This window comes from Pelmatolapia mariae, linkage group LG1 (genome assembly GCF_036321145.2).
Source record: "Pelmatolapia mariae isolate MD_Pm_ZW linkage group LG1, Pm_UMD_F_2, whole genome shotgun sequence".
NCBI classification, from domain to species: Eukaryota; Metazoa; Chordata; class Actinopteri; order Cichliformes; family Cichlidae; genus Pelmatolapia; species Pelmatolapia mariae.
Window position 1 is genome coordinate 15,283,843 of NC_086227.1, and position 23,883 is coordinate 15,307,725.

The following is a 23,883-nucleotide window of genomic DNA, read 5'->3' on the forward strand; positions in this document are numbered from 1 at the left end:
AATAATAATAGTCATCTGTATTACACTTTAGACTGGAGCTGTGTATTGTATAACTCGCTGGCCACATCTGGCCAGCTGGCTATCCCTGACCAACCCACTTGAGGTCAATGGGTAATTTGGTCTGAAACATAAGTATAAACTATCCAATTTTCCCCATTTTTTTATTAAGTTTTTGATGGTCTATTGGTCTTTTGTGAAAAATTACAATACACATATTTTGCTTTTCTTTTGCTTTTTCTTTTGAACTTTTTTCTTTTTTTCCCCCTTTTTTATGGACAAATGTGTATGCAAGAAAAGCAAGAGATGGCACAGGAAAACACTTGTATAGTGAGTTGCATGTGAACCTGGATAGTAAGGAAAGAGAAAGAACAGACTTGTATTGAATGTCTAGACAGAGCACTTGAGCTGGAAAGGATGTACAGCAGGTTAGGATGGTAAAGGGTAGAGACTGAAATAAGATGGATATGTATTAACAAATGAAGGGAGTGTGCTGAGAAAATGAAATAAGTCTTTTGAGGAGCTCATCAATTAAGAAAATCAGAGAAAGAGTATGTAAGGAAGATAGTGAATCAGGAAGTGCAGATGATTAATAAGGAGAAAGCGAGGGCAGCTATGAAGAGGATGAAGAGTGGAAAGGTGTTTGGCCCTAACGCCAAACCTGTGGTGCTGTCTAGGAGAGAGGACAGTGGCCATCCTAACTGTTTAACATGATCAGATGCACTGTTTGCTTCGAGAGTTGATGATGGACAAATAAAGAGAAGGTCAGAATGAGCTGTGCTGTGTTTTTGTGGATCTAGAGAAAGCATGTGATAGGGGGTGGCAGCCTTGAGACTTGGTGGCTCCATGGTTCTTCCTAAGCATCCTAACCAATTTCTGCTCACATGAGTGTGACAGTTTTCTTCCAGACCTTGGCACTATGGTTACATATCCGGAAAAAAAAGGCCATTACACACCTAACGCATTGCAAAGAGACAACACAAAATTCCTGATGTTTTCTGATGTGGTCCTGATGTTTCTAAACAAGAAAAGGAAGAAACTGAGATTGCTGGTTCATCCAGTTTTCATTAAAAGGCAGCAGCAGGGAGATTTTCATGGTTTGATCCAGAAGTTGAAGCTGCATCACAACTGCTTTCTTATTTCAGGATGTCAATGAGGCAGTTTGAGCTAATGTTGGCAGAGTTGGGTCGCATCAGAGAAGGCAGAGAAATAATTTCAGAGAGCTGATTGACACCGAGCAGCCTCTAGCTGTGTGCCTTTTGAACTGATGATCTTGGAATCTGTAGGTATTTAGAAACGGTTCCTACTTGTAAATCTACAATTCTCCTCTTTGGAGCTTGACAGAGTTCCTTGGACTGTCTGATTATTCTGAGTATTGGTCAATCCAATAAGTGCTGTCAAACAAATCCTTTATATGCTAAGAGAAACTACCAGCTGTAGTCAATCACGATCACTAATGAGAAGTTAATAGGCCTTGAACCTGTCAAGTTATATGACACCGTAGAACCGCAAGATGCAAACACTGTAGTAATACATGAATGGCTTAACCTGGCTAAGTCAAACAAATCCTGTTTTCATGCTTTTCGAACTTTAACGCTGGATCACGCTCAACTCAGCAGTGACGTCACTCTCAGCTCAGCCATCTGAAGCAAATTGAAAGCAACATTAGCCTTAGCTGGTTAAATTAGTCGTTCTCCTTACATCCACTTACCTAATGTTATTACAGAGAGTGTATACGTACTTTAACGAGCCACACGCCTGCATTCTGCTTGAAATATTTTAAAATGATGACTGGGATCTCGATCAATGCAACCGCCAAACGCATGCGTAAATGAAATATGCATATATAGCGACTCTGGAGAGTCGCAATTTTTACAACCATCACTACGGCGTATGACTTAAATGCTGGTTACTAAAAATAGGTGTGTTAAAGAAACACAACATGCCAAGAAAGTGTTTTTGTAAAAGTTTGTAGTTTATAAAAGTTTACAAGTTTAATATACAGTTTAAAGTTGCAATAGCAGTACAACACATTTTACAGGAGTTTCAGAAAAAGCTTACAAAGAATCAATCACATATGTAGAGTGCATTAATGTAAGGATTTGAGCCTTTTATGTCTAGATGCCAAAATGTCAGTTAGGTTTAAAATGTTCACTTTTTGCATTTAAAACAAACAAACAAACAAACAAAAAAAAACACACAGAAAAATATTTAAGGAGCCCCAAAAAAATGAAGTACTTTGAATCGAGTTAAATCTTGGCGAGAAAGTATTTTTCTCTCTTTAATAGGTAGTCCAAAAAAGACTGAAGATATCTGTATAATGGCATTAAATAAAACATTATCTAACCCAGTATTATGCTGCACTATCCCCCATTTTAATTATAACCACACATAAACACTTAGGCTAAACTGTTTCTCATCTCTCCTTTACTATCCCTAAGTACAAAGTCTGAGTTTTACACAAAATTTCAGCACACCAAAACTGAAAATGACATTCGATCTGACACCATTCATAGCAGCTAAATTTACCAAGAGACATGTGATTGATCTGGATGTTACCTGTACAAACACGGTCCAATCTAAAAATATAAGCTGACGTTCTGCAGGAAAAACATTTTAATTTTTTTCATTTATTCTATAACTCTAAAAGCTCAAATAGCTGCTGTTTTATAACAGATTGAATGACTTTAAAACATCTGTTATAACAATGGCGTCCTGTCATTTACACAAACTATTGTGTGTTAAACTCCAGTTTCATAGACCAACAAAGCTTAGACCATACTCTATGAAGTCTAAAGGAAAATGTATTTTTACACATTTTTGACATTTTCAGTGTGTTAGAGGAACATTCGCTCCTTGCTGTGGGAGAACCGTGTGTTCAGCTCCTGAGACTTCTTCAGCAGCCGCTGCTTCTGCGCTTCATCAAAGCGGTTCACTTGCAGGTCTGCGTCACGATCGAATGGTCTCCTCTCGACTGGCTGGTCAGCTTTCTCCTTCGCCTTCTCCTTCATCTTCTTTGTGTGAAGGCTCATCAGAGTCTCCGCACGTTTAGACTCCTAATAATTAGTGACATGTACAGAAATTTTAGTCCTGAACTTAATGTGAACAAAAATGCACACTCTGCTAAACGGGAACATTTAAGAGATGTGAAAAATGAAGTACAACCACTTACATTATACTTGGACACTTTCTCTGCCATTTCCAAGTCTTTGTGAGAAACATGTGGGACACTGTCTTTCTCTGCTTCACCCTTCTTCTTTCCCTCAAGACGTTCCTATTGGTAAAGACCAACAGACAAATGAGATAGAGGCAAAAATATGTAACAAATAAAAAGTAAACCTGTTTTCATTAAATACCCTGGCTTTGCGCTCCCTGTCTGCTGGTGTATCCGTCCAAATTGAGCGGTCAGCATTTTCGGGACCTGACCTTTTCTTAAAAGTTCGAGCCCCCAAGCCAATATGCTGCAGTTCTGGCGGGAGCTCAGTCATCCATGTTTCTCTGGTCAGCACCTCAGGAGCATCCTGTTGACATGCACACACAAAGAAAAAAAACAGCTAAAACTTTAAAAGGGTGATCAGAGAAAGAAGAAATCCTAACACCTTAAAATACTGTTAGTCTTTCTGTCGCTTTTTATGCATGGATTAAGCTGATTGAACCGTACAGTGTATAGTGTCTGGGATTAGGGCTTACGTCTCCTGTCAGCTTCTCTTTCATTCTTTGTGCTCTACGCTCAATGTCCTGAGCCATAGTGTCCTGAATTGGCCCGTTGGCCGGCATTGGTCCAATTACATCCTCATCTTCTCCTTCGCTGCTGGAGGGTTCGGCTTGGTAGCCTGGAGGCAAGGCAGGCCCTGGACAACTGTCTGCATCTTCACCATCATTGTCTTCATGTTGTGCTCTGCGAAACCCAGGAGGTAGAGCCGGTCCCAGCACAGGCGGCCTGAGAGAACAAAGTAAAGTTACAGTTTTCATAATGATCCTCAGCTTCCACTCCGTTTTTTGTCTTTATAGGATTTAATTTATAGGATAAATTTGCTCACACATCTGGTGAACTCGGACGTTTCTTGAATCCAGGCGGCAGAGCTGGTCCAAAGAAACCATCATCGTCTTCTGTGCTCACCCTGTTCAGAAGACATATGTCAGTGTTTTGTTTATCAAGACATTTCCTGTATTTGAGCTGTAATTCAGCAGGGAACCCACTCTGCGGCTCTGTCTTCACCAGCGTGTCCTGTTTTGACTCTTTTCACCGCTACCTCCTGCTCACTCTCATCAGAGGAGCTCGACGGTTCTCCCCGTTTATAACCGGGAGGTAAAGCAGGGCCAACCACTGCAGAGTTTAAAGAAGAAAAACTAAAGACCGCAATAAAAAAAAAACAATCGGACAAAAACACTACGAATGCAGGAGTCAAAGTAAACGAGTGGTAAATATATAGTTTCACTTACATTCGTCTTCATAATCATAGTCTTCAGGGCTCTCCTTTCTAAACGTCGGCGGTAAAGCGGGTCCAATTAGTTTATCAGACGACATATTCAACTCTGGTTAATAAATCAGTCACGTAGCTGCAGCAATTTCTGGTTAACTCAGACAGATACCTTCCAACAGATTGAGGAAACCCGTAAGAATCAGATTGACCTTTGAACGAGGAAGTAAACACGGAGTGGCTAGCTTTAAAAAAAAAAAAATAATTAATTAATAATTTATTGGTATCAACCTAGAGAGGACATAAATCAGAAATACATCAACGTTTCTGTCATTTATTCGATATCAAAAAACGTTTCTAGATTGTTTTTAATTGTGTCGTTCAATACTGAGTCAACATTGTGTTTTTTGTGTAACATCCCTGCAAACAAACAAAATAAAACAAAAGAACAAACACAGAAAATGAGACATCAAGAAATCTCAGAATACATATTAAAAAATCTTTCATATCATCTAAAAAACAGTTAATTTCTCAAGTTGTTTTTTTAACTGTACAAAGAGGATTTTATTTTGACATTTCAAACCGGAAGTGTTTTCTGCAGGAGTTTTGACGCGCAACACCAGCAGCCTGACCCACACCGGTCAGTTTGTCTTAGAATTTCGGGAGGATATTTGGTTGTTATGCAGTCATATCGGGTTTAGTTTGAGCTATTACCCATTTAAAAGCGGTTAAAATGGGTAAAAAGGACAAAGGAGATCGGGGTACGTTGCTAATCCTGTGTTTTGACCTATATAATTAGCCATTAAGCTAGCTAACTGAGTGATAAGAAGCATTGTACCTTTCTTCTTGGACTCTGAACATTTCCAGTAATTATTCTGTGTTTTTGTAAAGGTTAACAGTTCCAGATAAAGACCATTAGATCAAGGATATAGAAGCTAGTACATTAGCACGTCTGCAACCACACTTTCTGTCTCAGTTCTCATATCGTTACATTCACCCCTATTTCAGCCTGATCGTTTGTGAACCTTTTTTTATGACTAAGAATAGTTGCATACTCATGTTTGTATCTTTTGGGAAACAGAGAAAAAGTCCAAGAAGCGTTTCTATGAGGAAGAAGATGATGAAGAAGAGGCGGTGGGGAGCGAGTCTCAAGAGGCCATACCTGCTGCTGCAGGAAAACAAGTGGACGAGTCTAGTACAAAACTAGATGAATATGGAGCCAAAGATTACCGTGCTCAGATGCTGTTAAAAAATGATCACTCCTCACGTCCGCTCTGGGTGGTAAGATGTGCTTGGGTTGTTGATTTCCTCACTTAAAATTAAAAAGCTTTGGTGTCCTTCCACTTTTATGTGCGAGATGTATCTTTGTAGTTCTCTCTCATCTTGTTTTTTCCGTTTCTTTCCTCTCCTGCAGGCTCCAGATGGACACATCTTTCTGGAAGCATTTTCTCCAGTGTATAAATATGCCCAGGATTTCTTGGTGGCCATTGCAGAGCCAGTATGCAGACCTAACCATATCCATGAGTACAAGCTAACTGCCTACTCCTTATATGCAGCTGTCAGTGTGGGGCTCCAGACCTCTGATATTGTGGAGTACCTGCAGAAGCTCAGCAAGACATCTGTACCTGATGGAATCGTGCAGTTCATAAAGGTCTGACTGGGAGTATTTGGTGTTTTGAGGAATATTGCCGAAGGCTGAACATTGCTGAAAGCACTGTTTTTTGTCGTGATTTGCAAATCTGATCTCTCTCTTCTTCTCAGCTCTGCACAGTGAGCTACGGCAAAGTCAAGCTGGTGCTCAAGCACAATAGGTAATTTTAAAAATGGTTTCTTCACGCTTTGCATCAGTAGCGCTCTTAGCACTTTTCATAAGCTCCGATTGCAATCCACGCTCAGGTATTTTGTTGAGAGTGCCTTCCCTGATGTGATCCAGCGACTTCTGCAAGACAACGTGATCCGTGAATGTCGTCTCCGCGCTGCAGATGGAACAGATGCTGAGCTCATTACTGAAGTCATCCACAGCAAGTCAGCGGTGTGCAAATGAACATTTTTTTCAGCTCAAACTAATGTGTAAAATAGCAGTAATAAAAAAGACTGTTCTTTTATATTCATATGTTTAATAAAAAGAAAGTTTCTATGATCAATCACATATTTGAATTTAAGTTACTCTTTCTGACAGATTTCTAAGTCTGTTCAAGAAAAAGAAGGCACTTCCAGCTCACAGCAGCCCAGCGATGGGGAAACCTCAACCCAGCAGGTCCCTGAGGACATCTTCAGCTACTATGAGCAGATGGATAAAGAAGAAGAGGAGGAAGAGGAGACTCAGACTGTGTCCTTTGAAATTCGCCAGGTACACACCTGATTATTTTTTTTTCCCCTGTAACACTGCCACATACTTAATATTATTGCTGGCCCATATTTAAAGCTTGTAAACATACAGATTTAAACTTATTTTCTTGCAACAGTGTTGCTGTTTTAATTTTTGCTATTGGTCCCCAAATCATCAGAAGTAAGTCAATCATTAGGTTATAAAACAGGGCGAAGTTTGGGAACTGCTTTTCCCTTGATCAATAAAAGCTTATGTTTCATTTAAACAAAGTAAGATCATTTCTTTAAAAAGCCAGTGAAATATTTTAAATCCCCACACTAAACTCTACTCTGTTCTTTTTTTATTGTGGTGCAGGAGATGATTGAAGAGCTGCAGAAGCGTTGTATTCAGCTGGAGTACCCCCTCCTGGCAGAGTACGACTTCCGCAATGACACAGTCAACCCCGACATCAACATAGACCTTAAGCCCACGGCTGTGTTGAGGCCCTATCAGGAAAAGAGTCTGCGCAAAATGTTTGGAAACGGTCGCGCCCGCTCAGGAGTCATCGTGCTGCCATGTGGTGAGACAGTGGATTTACTGTAGTCATAAAGGACAGAATGTTTAGTATAATATATATAAAGCCGTTAATTTTAATTCCAGTGTTGTAGTAGTCTCAAGTGTCTTTTAGAGTATATCTTTTCATTTCATCAAACCTTTCATCCTGTAAAACCTTTGTTTTACAGGAGCGGGTAAATCCCTGGTCGGGGTGACAGCGGCCTGCACGGTGCGCAAACGCTGCCTGGTGCTGGGTAATTCCTCTGTATCTGTGGAGCAGTGGAAGTCCCAGTTCAAGATGTGGTCCACTATTGATGACTCTCAGATCTGCCGCTTCACTTCTGATGCGAAGGACAAGCCTATCGGTTGCTCTGTGGCTATCAGCACCTACTCTATGCTGGGTCACACCACCAAGCGCTCCTGGGAAGCTGAAAGGGTCATGGAGTGGATGCGGAGCCAAGAGTGGGGACTCATCATACTGGATGAAGTTCACACTATCCCTGGTGAGTTGTTTTTGTTTTTTGTGTTATCCTAAATATATCCGTATATTTATAAGTATTTCTTTTACATGCAGTGAACCAGACAGAATATTTTGGCGCGATTAGTCTTCATCCTAACTTAAAACTTTCTTTGCCTGTAGCAAGGATGTTTCGTCGTGTCCTGACTATAGTCCAGGCCCACTGCAAACTTGGCCTCACTGCCACATTGGTCAGAGAGGATGATAAGATTGTGGACCTCAATTTCCTAATTGGGCCTAAGCTATACGAGGCCAACTGGATGGAACTGCAGAACAATGGCTACATTGCTAAAGTCCAGTGTGCAGAGGTGAGTCTTGCAGTATAACAGTAGAAATAAGATATTAGATTATAAAATAGATTTAATAAATAAGCAGCTTTTTTTTTCTGCGTTCGCTTAATAGATGAATCCCTAATGTGATATTATGGACATATACATTGTGGTTCTGGTCTCGTGTCAGAAGGCTTACACTGATGATCTTTTAGAACTGGCCGATGTAATTCAAAATTCATTTTAATTATCATTAGGTAACTGATAAAGCAAAAAAAATCTAAAGTGATTAATAAATCATTTCATCATACAAACTAATAAAACTATTATTTCTGGTAAAGTTCAATTTAAGATGGTAACAACAGTGTCTTTTTTGTATTTAATTATATTGCAACTTTATGATGCGCTTAAGATGTGCAAATTTGCACATCTATTCCCCCACACATTGATTGATGTTAGTTGTCACTGTTGATTATGATGTCACTCGTCAAATTCAAAACAAAATGTGTTAAGGCAGCTTCACATGTAAAAGCAAAGCCTTTAAGTGTATTCATGTTACAGTATGCTTTGAGTATCATCATCAATATGACTGGCATGCCTGTTCTTCAGGTGTGGTGCCCGATGTCGCCGGAGTTTTACAGAGAGTACGTTGCCATCAAGACGAAGAAGCGGATCCTGCTTTACACAATGAACCCCAATAAGTTCCGTGCTTGCCAGTTTCTCATTCGCTTCCATGAGCGACGGAATGACAAAATCATTGTGTTTGCTGATAACGTGTTTGCCTTGAAGGAATATGCCATTCGTCTCAACAAGTAAGTTACTGACAAAAAGAGAAGCTCCTTCTGTGTTTCAGGTTGTAATTGTTTTAACAAATTTTCACTTTCTCCCCAAGGCCTTACATCTACGGTCCGACCTCTCAGGGGGAGCGAATGCAGATTTTACAGAACTTCAAACACAACCCCAAGATCAACACCATTTTCATCTCAAAGGTAAAGCAGTCAGTCTACATGGCTGTGAAAAAGCATTTGCCCCCTTACTGGTTTCTTACATGTTTCAGATTATCAAGCAAATTTTAATATCAGATAAAAGTTACTTGAGTAAATAAAAAAAGCAGTTTTTGAGTTATGATTTCATTTATTAAAGGAAGGAAAGCTATTTTACTTTTTTTACACAGGGCAAGGTAATTACCCCCTAAACCTAATAACTGGCTTTGCCACCCTTGGCACAAAAAATTGCAATTAAGCATTTGCGATAACTGGCAATGAATATTTCACGTGGAGGATTTTATCCCACTCTTCTTTGCAGAATTGTTTTAATTCAGTCACACTGGAGGGTTTTTGAGTATGAATGGTCTGTTTAAGGTCCAGCCAAAGCATCTCAATAGGATTTCAGTTAGGATTTTGACTAGGCCACTTTAAAATCTTCATTTTGTTTTTTTGTTTGTTTGACCCACTCAGAGGTGGACCTGCTGGTGTGTTTGGAATTATTGTCCTACTGCATAAGCCAAGTGTGCTTGAGCTTCAGGGGATTAAACGTCTTTCAGTCTTTCTGTGAGCACATGGCTCATAGAAAAATGGAAAAAATTAGTAAATCGGTTTTTCGAAATTTTTTTCCAGTTTTTAAAACCAATCGTATAAACATTTGGAAGCTTGGGTAATGGTAATTACCTGAGGAAGGCAATAATCAGTAATCTTCTCTCCATACGATATGTAAGAACAATAGCTACAAAAAGTATTTTGACACATAATTCACATTGCGTTTGGTCTTTGTGTGAGAGAAATCTCACTTTGATTTTGCCTTTTATTACACAGTAAATGCATGCTGGTACTGTGACAGAGTGGTGAAATTGCACGTTTGCGAATTCTTCTGCAGGTTGGAGACACTTCGTTTGACTTGCCAGAAGCCAATGTGCTGATCCAGATCTCGTCCCATGGTGGATCACGCAGACAGGAGGCCCAGAGGCTTGGGAGAGTCTTAAGAGCCAAAAAAGGTCTGTTTGCTTATCTAACCGTTTTGTCTTCCAGTGTCTGTGAGCAAAATCACTTATTTCAATGTCCCTGTCTGCCATTTTAGGAATGGTGGCAGAAGAGTACAATGCATACTTCTATTCACTGGTGTCCCAGGATACCCAGGAAATGGCTTACTCCACCAAGAGGCAGAGGTTTCTCGTGGACCAGGGATACAGCTTTAAGGTGTGCTGTTAACTCCTCAACACGGTCTCATATGATTTGTGCATCATTAATTATAACCATGGTCATAGTGCACATTTCTTTCATGAAGGCCATGACCCATACCTGTTGAAGTTTACTGTTATAGCTTGAAGGATAGTTTACAGCGAGGATGAACGCTCACAGCTGGTAAATGTTTATGCCACTTAACTTTTAAAAACCTGATTCCTGAATCTAGTGAGTCCAACTGTTTCTGAAATATATTAAGCCTTGAGTTTTATTTCCATATCCTGATATCAATTTGAATTCTTTGACCAAGCATAGTCAAAACTACAGCTCTCACGAATAAGTAGTTAAGTGTTTAAATCCCTGTAATTTGATTTTACCCATCTCACTGAAAGACTTAACCTACTAAAACCTTCTTCAGTGATCACTCTTCTCTATCCTCTTAAGCCATGGCCTTCAAAGATCTGGGGCTTATGGGGAAGGGCATGCATAACTGGCTGCTAAAACATAAATAAATATTGAATGAATCATGATGTCTTCTAAAAAGCTGCTATGCCTAACAAAACATAGGAAAGCCACCCGATTGCGAGAGGGTCCATTAGGGTATGTCCATCCCTGTCTCTTGAACATCTCAAAGAATTTTGTGGTTAACATAATTTGTGTGGCGTCAGAAAACACATTTGCTAAACATTTCATGGATCATATTTTGACCATTTTAACAAACTTCGGCACAAATATCCCCTTATCCAACCATTTTCTCCTGCTTATCCAGTTTAAGGAGACAAAATCATGATACCATGGTCTAGTCTGAACAAAAATGGATGTAAACTGTTATCTGACTGGATATGTGCAAAGTGGAAAATCTCATTTGAGTATTGTACAGTTAAACTTATATGAATGAAGATTTTTGACTTATGGAACAAAATCTGAATGTCCCAGTTTCATTTTGTTTTGTCAAAGTAGCAGCTTCGATTATAGTTTGCCCAAACAAGTTTGAGCCTGATGTTACATATTTTAAAGAATTTGGTTTCATTGTTTCCTGTCTGTCTGGTAGCATATGTTGTGAGAAGAATTCCAAGACACACACTGAAAATCAAGACCTTTAAGCAATTCTGGCAGCAGTCAAGCGTAGGTTTGTTTACAGGGACAAAACAAAGAAAGAACAAGAGAAAAGACTGCTTCTCTGACTTTAGAGGCACATTCATTGAATTGTATTTGGATAACAAAGTGCCTGCAAAGTCTTACAACAGCTGTAAGGTTCACAGTAAAGTGGAAAATCAGTCCCTTAACTGTTATCACACCCTCCCACCCGTGTTAATGATGTTTATTTCATTCATGACACACCTTTCAGTCTTGTTCATGTGCGAATAGGATTTCTAAGTGGTGATCTTCCTCCTCTGTGACAGGTAATCACAAAGCTGGCAGGTATGGAGGAAGAGGACTTGATGTTCTCCACCAGAGATGAGCAACAGCAGCTGCTTCAGAAGGTCCTCGCTGCTTCTGACATGGATGCCGAGGAGGAGGTGGTGGCAGGGGAGGTGGGCGCACGACCTCAGGTGAGGACTTTCACCAGCTGTTAAGACATTTGTAGAGAATGGATGTTTGGAGGGTCAACAAAATATTGACACTGCAGAGTCACTTTGAAATCGCTCCTTATGGGCCTACCAAATGAAGGTTAATGAAAGTTCACCACCCCCTCTTCCCTACACAAATATTGTTGTATATTGTATTGCTGTAATGCTCATCGATTTGCTGTACTATAATATCTTAGTGCAAAAAAAAGATAATGACAATGTCATGAGTTACTCTGTGCTCCCCACCCCTGCTGATGGTAACTTGCATATTTTGTACATTTCATTACTCTCACTTCTTCTTTCTCTGTTTCCTGATCAGTTCTCAAGGCGAACCGGCACCATGAGCTCCATGTCTGGAGCAGATGACACCATCTACATGGAATATCAGAGCAGAAGCAGCAAAGCCCTTGCGGCGGGCAAAAACGTTCATCCACTGTTCAAGCGCTTCAGAAAGTAGATCTACGTGCTTGACACCTTGATACCTAAAAACGTTCTGTGCTGTAATGGGCAGTAAGACAAAACTGGGGCATTGAAGTATGCATTAAAGAGCAGGTTTGAAGCCCAGCTGAACTCCATCGCGTCTGAATGGAGCAATGATCGGGGATAATCTGTCACTAAGTGGTAAAGCTTTTCGATGTCTGTAAATTGGATGAGAGTTGATGGCTACTTGCATATGACGTATAAATCATATTAGCTTTGTAAGCAGCAAAAGATCAGCTCTTACTCTTTTGGCATCTAAATGAATAAACCATCTTATTTACTGTTGGATAAGACAGGTTATCTAATGGTAAAAAATTAGACTAATGCTGCTTTGACCTGCATGAGGACACGTTTGTTATTTTATAGCTAATTCTCATATGCTGGTTAACAGCATAGCTTTTTGTAAAGTTGACTAGAATGTGTATAAAGCTGCTCCTGAGAGCCAACCACACTGATATGTTTTATGTCAGTTCATTCTGTAAAATGTTATTAAATATGTTTTGTAAAATGAATATTTTTGGACTTTTATTCTCCTTAGACTAGCAGTAATATACACAGTGTTGTACAACAGACAAAGTTGTCACAAAACGAAGCGGGACAATATGCAAAATCAGTTAGTAAACCTAAAGAAATCCAGTGAATACTCTTCTGGCAGCAATTAATGGTCACGATAGCACCCACTTGCTACAGAAGACATTATTTAACCTGACTAACTCATGATTGTGTAGCAATGTCCCCAGGATTTCTTCTGTGAATGAATAAAGGGAATAAAAAAAACTCAATTTGGATAAAAGCCAGGCATGGAGAGGAGGGGGGTAATTCTTTGTTGGTGACTTGAAGATATTCCAAAAAGAACATCTAGAGCCTGATGCCTTGTCTAAGCTGCGAAAGGAGCGACTGTGGGAAAATATCCACCTCTGCCCACCCAACCTCTGCTGGAGCACAGGACACGTGTGCCTTGAATGGCTGTGTTTTTGGCATGGTCTTAATCGCCGTTTTGTGACCTCCGCTGACCCAAGGCTTATTGGCTTGGAGAGAGTGAAAAGTAATTAGATAGACTGGAATCCACGTGTCTCTTGAGAAAACTGAGGATGGGCCATCTGACTGTTATACATTAATCACACACGTAGACAACATCAAGATACAAAGCCTACAGATTTATATCCTTCATTCTGAAACTCGTGTGATTGCAGGGACAGTCTGCATAAATAAGTGTTGCGCCTAAGTTTTTAAACATTTAAATTCTCTGAGAACTAATCAAATGTTTCCATTTGCTCAAGTGCCACCTGGCACTCATATACCATTTGTGTTCTCTGTAAGGTTTAGCCTGCCTGCAGGTTTCAAATGCAAAAACACCTATAAATCTCATGCCTCTGTAAAGTCCAACTTTTGCAATCTGTCTGCACAAAGTTATATAAAGTTTCTCATATTTTTCCTTGTTTTAAATACAACTTCTGGACTTGAAGACAAAGCGCTTACACTTTTGTAAACAGCTGGTGATTTGTGGGGCTCTCTCATGCGCTTACATCAGCAGTACGTGAGGTTTATTCTTTATTTGAGACGAATTTTCTGCAATCATGTGGCTTCTATCACATTATTTTGCGTGTGTGTGTGTGTGTGTGTGTGTGTGGGGGGGGGGGGGGGGGGGGGGCTGAGTGACGCGCACACCCTTGCGCTGGGGGGGGAGGCGGTGTGCGCAGTCACAGAGGATGATTGATTGGTGTGATGTAACGAACTTTTAGCACGTTGTACTGCGCCCATTTCCGAATAAAGAGTTATCCCTCCCTTCTTTTGAGGCGATCGTCCAATCCTCTTCTTCTGAGGTTGTACAAGCAACTATTTAAAAGCGATCCACGATACTGTCCCTATCTAACATTTCACTACCACACAGGGAGTGTTGTGTTTGCACGAGCCAGGAGCGTACAGTTTCTGCAGATGTGAAGTTACAAAAAAAGACTTTGCAAAAGTTTTTTTTATCATACATAGTTCTCGGTCACGCAAAGGCGGAAAAAAGCATCTCAACAATGGCAGTCTTGAATAATTTCACGAAGATATGCTGGAAGAACTTTCAGAGCGACCAGTTGAATAAGCAGCTGTTCTACGTTGTGCGTTCCTTACACAAGTCAGCAGCCAGCGAGGCTTTGGGGATCTCTGCAACAGAAGAAGAGACCATGCCCAACAGGATGATCAAACCGGAGGAGGTCAGCGAGAAAACTCAAATCAAGACCCTGAACGACATGCCCGGACCGAACACCCTGTCCAACTTGATCGAGTTCTTTTGGAAGGACGGGTTTGGCAGAATCCATGAAATTCAGGTAATGGTGCTCAATCTTATGCTTCATTTTTTTTCATAGGTTAAAAAATAAATAAAAAATGTCTTGTTTTCGTACTCTCAGTGCTCAGCCAAATTTGTCACCTATGCGTAAAATGGCAATGTAGCGCACCAGGAGTCCGGTCACTGGTCGACCTTCCGGTACAAGGCGAGAGTTTTGTAATCGTCCTACTGAGATGTGATGAGCTAACCCGCCCCCCATTACTGCCAACCATAATTTGCCCCCCATTTGTTTGAAATAATACGGGGTAAATTATGGTTCAGTCGTGGTCGCGAGTCGAAGCGCGCTGGCATTCCATTGGCAGACCGTGGTCAGCTTCAGACTGTCCGTCTACCGTAAGAGAGACTCTGCCCGCAGATGGGGGCAGTCTGAAAAAATGTGTGGCACGACCGGTCGGTCCATCGGCCTGACCCAGAGAAAAGTGATGGGATAGTTTTAACTCAAAAAGAGCTGAAGTGAAACATAATCCACTTTTCATGCTGGATTTTGTTTTTACTTTGCTTTTATTTCATTATTATTATTATTATTATTATTATTATTATTATTATTATTATTATTATTATACTCGCGTTTCTCTTATTCCCCATTCAGCCCGCGTCCTCCATGTCCAGCACCGTGCAGCTGTGATTTTGGAGGTCAGGGGAGCATGTTTACGTTTGTTCGGAACCCCGCGCTGTCCGTGGGCAGAATACCTCCGCAAACTGCACAACCGCGGCAGCATAAATGAAAGCTTAATTAAGTGTCGTCTTTCAGATGCAGCATATGCAGTTTTTACCGAGCGTTTTGAAACGTAGCCTATGCAAATTGGGCACAATAAGCGCCTGCCAGCGTGACAAAATCCATGGCGACGAGTACAAAAGGATCATCATTTCTTAAGGTGTCTTTCTAGGTTAATTGTTGGTAGTGAAATATGCTCGAGGTTACGTAATCGTTTCTAAATTTAGATCATTAAAACATTTTTTAAGTTGATGTGAACACTGGCAGTCTTCTTCAATAGCATCTGCAACTTGGTTTTATTTTTTTTATTATTTGAATCGTGCTGCTACACATTAACATTATTATACAAAAAAGGTCTTCAAAATAATCAGAACAATAAATAAGGACGTACTTATCATTACGTTATGACAGGAGAGCAGTAAAATAAATTCAGTGCTGAAATTTATTAGTAAAGTAATTTACAAATATCTCTAGAAATCCTGATTGTCACTGTTGCTTTCTAGTTGGAGCACCAGAAGAAGTATGGAAAGATCTTCAAGTCTCGTTTTGGGCCCCAGCTGGTGGTCTCCATTGCAGATCGTGACATGGTGGCTCAGGTGCTGAGGGCAGAGGGGGTGGCCCCTCAGAGGGCTAACATGGATTCCTGGAAGGAGTACAGAGACATGAGAGGACGGGCCACTGGGCTCATCTCAGCGTGAGTCCCCTTCAGTGTTCAAACCATGAATTTTGGCAACCTCAGGAAATAATACCTTGATCTGAGCAGATGTGTTGATAAGATTTCCATTACCCGTCCCTTAATGTATCTCCTAAATGTCCAGAATCATTTCACACTTGCGTTTACTACTCAGCAGTCCACTTTAGCATCCAAAAAGCATCTGAACGTGCAGTTTTTCCAACAGCAACATCCCTTAATATTCAAAATGAGAATCTCTCCCCCCCCCCCCCCCCCCCCCCCCAAATATGTCTCTGAATGAGTCAAATAAGTGAATACAAGGGAATTTAACAATCATTTTGTATCTTGTTTTCCAGTGAGGGAGAAGACTGGCTGAAGATGCGGAGTGTGCTCAGGCAGCTCATCATGCGACCCCGTGATGTCGCAGTCTTCTCTGATGATGTAAACAGCGTGGTGGATGACCTCATCCAGAGGGTCTACAGTCTGCGCACCCAGCAGCCGGATAGAGCAACTGTCCTCAATGTGAATGACCTCTTCTTTAAATATGCCATGGAAGGTTGGTACCAAATCTGTAGATTATTGGCTGTGAAGCAAATACCAGTTGGTCAAAAAGGATTTATCAGAATCAGAATACTTTATTGATCCCTAGGGGAAATTATTTTTTGTTACAGTGCTCCATTATAAACAAACATTAACAAAGACAGACAATACACTAACTAAGAATAGCACAATATATACAGGCATATATATACATAAAAGTCACTTATTAATAAATAGCTGAAAAAGAACATGTGCAAGAAGGATGTAGCTGTTGCAGTAAACAGTGTGTTAAGTGGATGAGTTGTACAGGGAGATGGCCAGAGGCAGGAATGATTTCCTGTGTCATTCAGTGGTGCTTTTCGGTAATCTCAGTCTTTCACTGAACGTGCTCCTGTGACTGACCAGCATGTCATGGAGTGGGTGGGAGGTGTTATCCAACATTTTCTTTATCTTGGACAACATCCGCCTCTCCGACACCACCTTGAGGGAGTCCAGCTCCATCCCCACAACATTACTGGCCTTACGAATCAGTTTATCGAGTCTGTTGGCATCTGCGACCCTTTATAAGTGGCTCAGTGCAGGTGAAGCGTAGATGGCAGGAAAGAAAATCAATGAGACCAATTGAAATAACAGAAAAACTGGTACGAAGAGGTAACCAAGGGAGAAATCTATGAACCACGTTATTCACTTCTCTAAAATTTAGTCACCAATTTTTCCATAGAAAGTTATTAAAGTGGCCCTGTACTGAAAAGTCAAAGCCACTGATGGATGCCAGTGTTAAATGTCTTAGATTGGTAAAATTCCCTCTCCCTTACCTTCGTTTTTACAGGCGTGGCCGCTATTTTGTACGAATGCAGACTAGGATGTTTGGAAAATAAGATTCCCCAGAAAACCCAGGACTACATCGCTGCACTTAACCTCATGTTCAGCTCCTTCAAGATGACCATGTATGCTGGAGCTATCCCCAAGTGGCTCCGACCCATTATCCCCAAACCATGGGAGGAGTTCTGTCTGTCCTGGGATGGTCTTTTCAAATTCAGTAAGTGGTTTATAGCTTGAAATGGTGATCAAAGAAGACACAGTTTAGTTTCATACTTGCCTGCTCTGCTGAACTGCCTGGACAGTGTTTTAGTCCAGAAGATGGTAACCCAGTAATTTCTTACTACAAAAAAAAAGATACTGGAACACAGGAAGGAGAGATTTCCTAAGTATATCCAGGCCTAATTTATGCTAAGACTTGTGGTACTCTTGTCTAAGACTTCAATTTCTTTTTAGAGTGACCACAAAGACTGTTAATCAAGTTCTGCCTTGATGCCAGAACTTTTAGAAAGATCTAGTTTTTTTTTTTTTTAGCTTTCCTATTTGGCTAATGCTTTCTTTATTAAAACGCCAAGTAGTAGAGCTTGAAACCGGTAGTGCTCAATAGAAGGGAATGTTGATGTTGATTAGCATTTAAATCTCCACTGCTGTACCATTGGATAGTGAGAGTATGTAGGTCCATCTCTTACATAACCTACTCCTTTTTCTCTTGCTTTCCCTTCACTACCTTCCTTCACAACGACCCGCATTTTTTTTTTTTTCTCATTGATATCACCTTCTCTACCCCTCATTAATCCCAGGCATTGTTCACGTCAATAAGAGGCTCTCGGAGATCAAGGCCCAGCTGGAGCAGGGAGAGGAGGTGAAGGGGGGACTGCTCACACACATGCTCGTTACCAGGGAGATGAGCGTCGAGGAGATCTACGCTAACGTAACAGAGATGCTGCTGGCTGGGGTCGACACGGTGCGTGTGTGTCTGTGTTGTGATGAACACTGTGCAGAGAAGGGTTTGATGTATGTGAAGATGCAGTGAGTGTGGCTTCAGTATGAGGGGAAGGGTTTGGGAGTTGTGCGTGTGTGCGTGTGTGCGTGCGTGCGTGTGTGTGTGTGTTTGCATCTGTGTGTGTGAGTGTCAGAGTCAGTGTTGAGTTTCAAAGGTTGGGTTTCTGGCGCCATGTCCATGCCTGTGAAGCTGTGCCAGCGTCACGTCAGAGTAGTGTATCGGGGGGTTACAGTTTCCCACTGACAAACTCGTTCTCACTCAGATTTAGTTTCTTGTCATTTGTCTCTGTCTGTTCAGTGAGCACAGGGGGCCTTTTGTCTTTTTTTTTTTTTTTTTTTTTTTTTATAACTAAGGCAGACATTGTGTTCATGTTTCAACATTAGAACTTGTTGTATGCACTTGCAAATAATTAAGGCTGTGGGTTTAATGTCATCCATGGACCACTGTGGAGGGGTAACAATAATCTTTTATTGGCAGGCTAAAGAATATAGAAATTGGGACACAGGAAGGAGGGATTTTACACTAATTTTCCACCTCGCTGTAGTAGTGTTGGTGTACATGCATTTGCAACTGTATGCGCGCCTCGTGCACATGTTCCTAGTTATTGCCTAATTTGTTTGGGGTCCTGTCATATTAATAAGAATAACGGGGTAGAGCGTTTTGTGTGGAGCTTGGGGCCATGGGATAAAAGGGTGTGTGTGTGTTTTGGTGAACTTGTTGAATCAGGCATGTCCTGGTAGGGGGTGCACTAAGCTCAGCCATTACCTGACCCCATGGTGCATTTTGCCTTTAGTTGGTACACACAAGAGCTGTCAAGTCACATTAGCCACAGCCAGAGTTATAGCACAGAGTGGGCAGAGGTGAGACCAGGGGGAGAATAAGGGGCTGGGTGGGAGTAAGGGGGGGGGATGGGGTGGATGGCATAATACTGAGGAAGACAAGGGAGCAGGGTGTGAGATGGATGTTGGAAAATAAGGGGAAGATGGAGGGAATGGATGGGGGAGAGGCCTCAGCCTTTTGAAAACTTTGCTTGGAGCCTTTGTCATCTGATTCCTCTCAGGCTACATCTGAGGAGTTGCCAGTGTCTGTGCCAGCTGGGGCTGATTAAGAGCATGTTGGTTGCATGGAAAGAGGGTGCTGATGGAGAGGGAGGGGAGAATGCAAGAGCAGTGGGAAGGAACAGTGAAAAAGAATGGCAGGGTATATAAGGAGGGTATATTAGTTGGTCCACAGGGAGACACTAACCTTAGATTGGCCTTTAGAGTTATGGCAAAACCAGGGCTGAGGTCAAAAATGCACTGGGGGTGGATGGAGAAGGAGTGGGCTGGATCAACAAGGAAGACCCTCATTAAACAAATGAAAAGATGTAAATTTAGGAAAAGTGACGCATGACATTTTCATATCATTTGGTCAACCGCCCAGCTCACTGAAATAAAATGTCAGTGGATACAAGTCGGAAACAGGAAGTAGGGCCAACTGATCAGATAACTCATGAGTAATTAGAGTGATTTGGCAATAAAGGATGAACTGGAGGAAATAAAAATCAAGTTGCATTGCTAATATGGAAAGCAAAAATGCAAGAAGTCTGGAATGCATTAGCAGAAGGAGCCCATTGTGACATGAGATGAACAGAAGGATTTGCCAAGAACACAATGGAAATGTTAAAAGTAGTACGAGGCTAAACTTGTTTGGATTGGATTTCTGTTTGTGCAATCTGGTAATAATCTCAGTCACATTTTCATTTTTCTTGCTGTAATTGTTTGAAACGCCTTGCTATAATGCCAGTTGAGGTCATTTGATCAAGGTACAGTGGGATAAGAATGGATCAGATGGGTGAGTGGTCTAAGACACGGGAGAAAATTGCTGGGAGCACAGCTGGTGGAGGGATCTTGAGCATTTGCCCAGCATTTGGAATTGGGCCGCTTCTCCCTCAGATTCCCTTGCTGCTTCTCGGCACTTACGCAACATTATAGAAACTCTTATATCAGCTTGCACTGCAGTCAACTCTGCTGCAAAGCATCAAGGAAAGAAACAATATAGTCACAAATACAAAAACCCAAAATAAAAACACCAGTACAATATTCATGAAATGCTCAATGTGTAAGCATATTTTTAAAATTAAATTGACCATTTTCTGTTCTAGACATCCTTTACCCTGTCATGGGCCTGCTACCTGTTAGCACGACACCCTCATGTACAGCATCAAATCCACACAGAAATTAAAAAGACTCTGGAACCCGGAGCAGTCGCCACAGCCGAGGACGTCTCTAACCTGCCACTCATCAGAGGGCTGGTCAAAGAGACTCTCAGGTCAGTATGTATTATGTTTATCCTAGATTAAGACTTTGAAAAGATTGCTATAATACCAATGTACACCAGTCTTTGTGTGAATAACAGTCTTTGTATGTCCCACCCTGTGATCAGGCTGTTTCCAGTTCTTCCAGGCAATGGACGGATTACCCAGGATGACTTGGTAGTTGGTGGATATTTCATCCCCAAAGGAGTAAGTGTGACGGTCACATTTCCACAGCAGACATAGGCACAAGAAAGTATGACAATAAGAATTGGCTAAAACATTATAGTCAAACCAGATGTAAAATGATACACCATTACTCAGGCATTTCTCTGTTCCTCCCTCATGTATGGACCCATGTACAATAGCCCAGCTGTTTTCATTACACAACCAACATTCTTCCCCTTTCTCTCTCTCTCTCTCTTTTTTTTAATAGACTCAGCTGGCCCTATGCCACTACTCCACATCTCTGGAAGAAGAGAACTTTTCGGAGCCTTTAGACTTTCAACCAGATCGCTGGATACGGAAAGATACCACAGATCGTGTTGACAACTTTGGCTCCATTCCCTTTGGCTATGGCATCAGGAGCTGCATTGGGAGGAGAATTGCAGAGCTGGAGATGCATTTAGCTCTCATAAGGGTAAGAGATTACTCTGCTTGTGATGCTACACTTTCATTTAAAAAATGTCCAGGGCTCTCAGAAAGGTTTTAAAAAGTCTGGAATACAATAAGATTTCAAAGACTCTAAAATCTGACAGGCCTCAGAATTTGCTTTACATTTTTTTGAGTGGGAAAAGATGTGTACTGCAACCAATAACAAAACAAAGATCCCATAACCACTAATGCAGCCTCAACACGTTAGCTGAACACACCTATGTGAGCTTGTGTATTGTCTTCTTTAATAATAAAAATATATATTTTTGTAAAATAATGTTAATTTAATTGGTAAGTACAATATGGATGGATATGGAAAAGCACTATATTAAATGCTTGGTTGAAGCTTGTTGAAAGTAATAAATATGTTGCACATTTTCATTTTTTTTTCTATTTTAGTTTTTTTTTGCATTTTAAGGCCATGAAAAATATCTTAAATGCCATTTTATATAATCCTAAAAACATCTTACAAGTAATTTATTTAAACCTACAGAAACCCAGCTGTCTTTAGCATTTCTCTCTTGCTCTCAGGCTCGTGCTGTGACAAGAGCACAGGGGGAAATGAAACTAAACTACCAATATTAATGTATCATACTGTTGCTCCATATTGTATTTTCCAAGTGTCTTGAGACAGTCTGAACACAAATAGTAATTACTGATGCAAAATCAGAATAATGCAAAACTTTGTCAAGCCACTCGTGGAAAATTTGAATCATCATTGAGCACAAAAAATGCATTATCATTCAGTCTGACCTCCGCTTCCTCAGAACTACTGAGGAGTTTGTCGAAAGATGATTCATCCTTCACTTCTCTATCACACACACCTTATATTCTCTGTTATTTATTTATTTATTTATTTTTTAAACGATTATCCTCTTATTTTTATTGTTCTAAATAAAAGTGTGCTCATGGATAATGTGACTACTAAAATTTGATGTCTGTTCTTTGTCTTTTTGCTCGCTGTGCAGCTCATTCAGAAGTTCCACATCTGCCTTTCTCCTCTCACTGCTGACGTCAAAGCCAAAACCCACGGCCTGCTTTGCCCTGGTGCCCCCATCCACCTGCAGTTCATCGACCGGGAAGTGGACGCACTCTCTTCTCCGTGAGGTCCGCTGTACTGTTGGAAGTTTTTAAACACTCTGCTTTTAGACACACTCTCCACTCCTATATTTTAGATTCTGAGCTGAGAATGAGGTTTTACTCAGGAATGAAATGTGTTCATTAGCGACTAGGACGCAAATCCAGGACAAATATAAGCTGTAAGAATAACATTTGGACTGAAAATCCACTTTTTTGTTTTGTGTTTTGATTGTAACTACTTCCATGATTCAATTAAATATGGAAAAATTAAACTGATCTCAATAAAAATCTTTACATACTCTGACTGTAGCCTCTTACACTATTGTGCATGTATGCATATAATGTGGGCACAAATATTAATGCATGTAGACATTCTGTTTCCTCTGAGTTTAAGCTAGGGCAGCTGTGAATGTACTTAGCTTAGCTAAGTTAGCTTAGCTGTTTATAACAAGCTTGACACAAAGACTGTGTTACGAACCAAATTTTGTTATTTTTTTTCCCTTTAAAACTAGCATCATTTTTTTTTTTTTTTTTGCTTTAATTTCTAGTGAATAAGTGCATTCATTTACCGAAAAGGCATTACATGACTTAAATCTGTGTACTGTATATTTCTGAAGTACAGACAAGAAATGGTTTAAAATAGATTACGTTTTTTTTGTTGTTTTTTTTAAAAACATGGCAACTAGTTGAATTATCTCATGAGCTACAATCAATGAATGAAAGTGCACATTTTCCATTAATCAATCCACTGCCTACGTTTTTTCAGGGTTTGGATCAAAGAATGTGGTTAGAATTTTTGGTTTGTTTGCTATTTGTGAGAAAGTCCTCACTAGCATATGTTTTATTGTTGGCATTTGTTGCTTTTGTTTGTTTTCGAGATGGAAAAAGGTATGTTACAGTATAGTTTATTGGAAAGGAGAGAGGCAAGTTGTTTGCGTGCGTCAGCGTGAAGAATCTCACTGGTTGGCAATTAAGAAAAAACACTTTAATTTTTATCTGCTTTTTTGCCTCTGTATTTTTTTTGTTTGTTTTGTAGTTCCAGTGAAACTGGGAAACAATAAAATGATTTATTACAATAAACCGTGTTGTTGTTGTTTTGGGCAATATTTTAATATACAGAGTTTTATTGTTTAATTTATAGAAACAAAACAAGAAATGATTAAACTGAGCTTTTCACTGCAGTTTTTAAAGAACATGTAAAAGCTGCATTTTCACATTGTATGACTGATATGACTAATAACTAGACTCTTCATATGACTCTATATACTACACCCATGTATTCATGTTTGCACACATGTTTAGTGTTTTACAAATTTGTTAGACCACCACCCAACCAAACAGCTGCCCTAAATTAAAAGTACTGACCAAAATCATTTGTTTCTGTGATGGTTAATCCACTAGTATTTGCGAGCTTTTTAATCGTAGTCTTTAATCAAATTACTATTGCATGCAAGAATTTTATTTTTGATCAAGGTC

At 40.4% G+C, this 23,883-nt stretch overlaps 3 protein-coding genes across 5 annotated transcripts; 2 read left to right on the plus strand and 1 right to left on the minus strand.

Annotated features, from left to right (window-relative positions):
* Positions 1-1,974: 1,974 nt before the first annotated feature.
* Positions 1,975-4,620, minus strand: gpalpp1 (GPALPP motifs containing 1). The gene is made up of 7 exons (XM_063473866.1): positions 4,441-4,620; positions 4,198-4,324; positions 4,038-4,118; positions 3,688-3,937; positions 3,354-3,518; positions 3,170-3,271; positions 1,975-3,053 (listed from the first exon to the last, which is right to left on the minus strand). Exons 1-7 carry the CDS (start codon positions 4,523-4,525, stop codon positions 2,835-2,837), a joined length of 1,029 nt encoding a protein of 342 aa, XP_063329936.1. The 5' UTR covers positions 4,526-4,620; the 3' UTR covers positions 1,975-2,834.
* Positions 3,853-12,807, plus strand: ercc3 (excision repair cross-complementation group 3). 3 transcript variants are annotated; one of them, XM_063473854.1, is made up of 15 exons: positions 3,853-3,950; positions 5,500-5,699; positions 5,833-6,069; positions 6,180-6,229; positions 6,315-6,450; positions 6,598-6,768; positions 7,102-7,306; positions 7,470-7,784; positions 7,922-8,106; positions 8,677-8,879; positions 8,960-9,056; positions 9,940-10,057; positions 10,141-10,259; positions 11,648-11,797; positions 12,135-12,807. In XM_063473854.1, the coding sequence occupies exons 2-15, from the start codon at positions 5,658-5,660 to the stop codon at positions 12,270-12,272; spliced, it is 2,166 nt and encodes a 721-aa protein (XP_063329924.1). In that variant the 5' UTR covers positions 3,853-3,950; positions 5,500-5,657; the 3' UTR covers positions 12,273-12,807. The 3 variants fall into 3 exon arrangements, with proteins under 3 accessions (XP_063329924.1, XP_063329915.1, XP_063329905.1); XM_063473845.1 differs by lacking the exon at positions 3,853-3,950 and adding an exon at positions 5,000-5,058; XM_063473835.1 differs by lacking the exon at positions 3,853-3,950 and adding an exon at positions 5,015-5,179.
* A 1,349-nt stretch (positions 12,808-14,156) lies between these two features.
* LOC134627620 (cytochrome P450 27C1) lies at positions 14,157-23,487 on the plus strand. The gene is made up of 9 exons (XM_063473878.1): positions 14,157-14,610; positions 15,849-16,039; positions 16,375-16,574; positions 17,388-17,597; positions 18,178-18,341; positions 20,524-20,690; positions 20,805-20,883; positions 21,110-21,313; positions 22,296-23,487. The coding sequence occupies exons 1-9, from the start codon at positions 14,320-14,322 to the stop codon at positions 22,431-22,433; spliced, it is 1,644 nt and encodes a 547-aa protein (XP_063329948.1). The 5' UTR covers positions 14,157-14,319; the 3' UTR covers positions 22,434-23,487.
* The last annotated feature ends 396 nt before the right edge of the window (positions 23,488-23,883 follow it).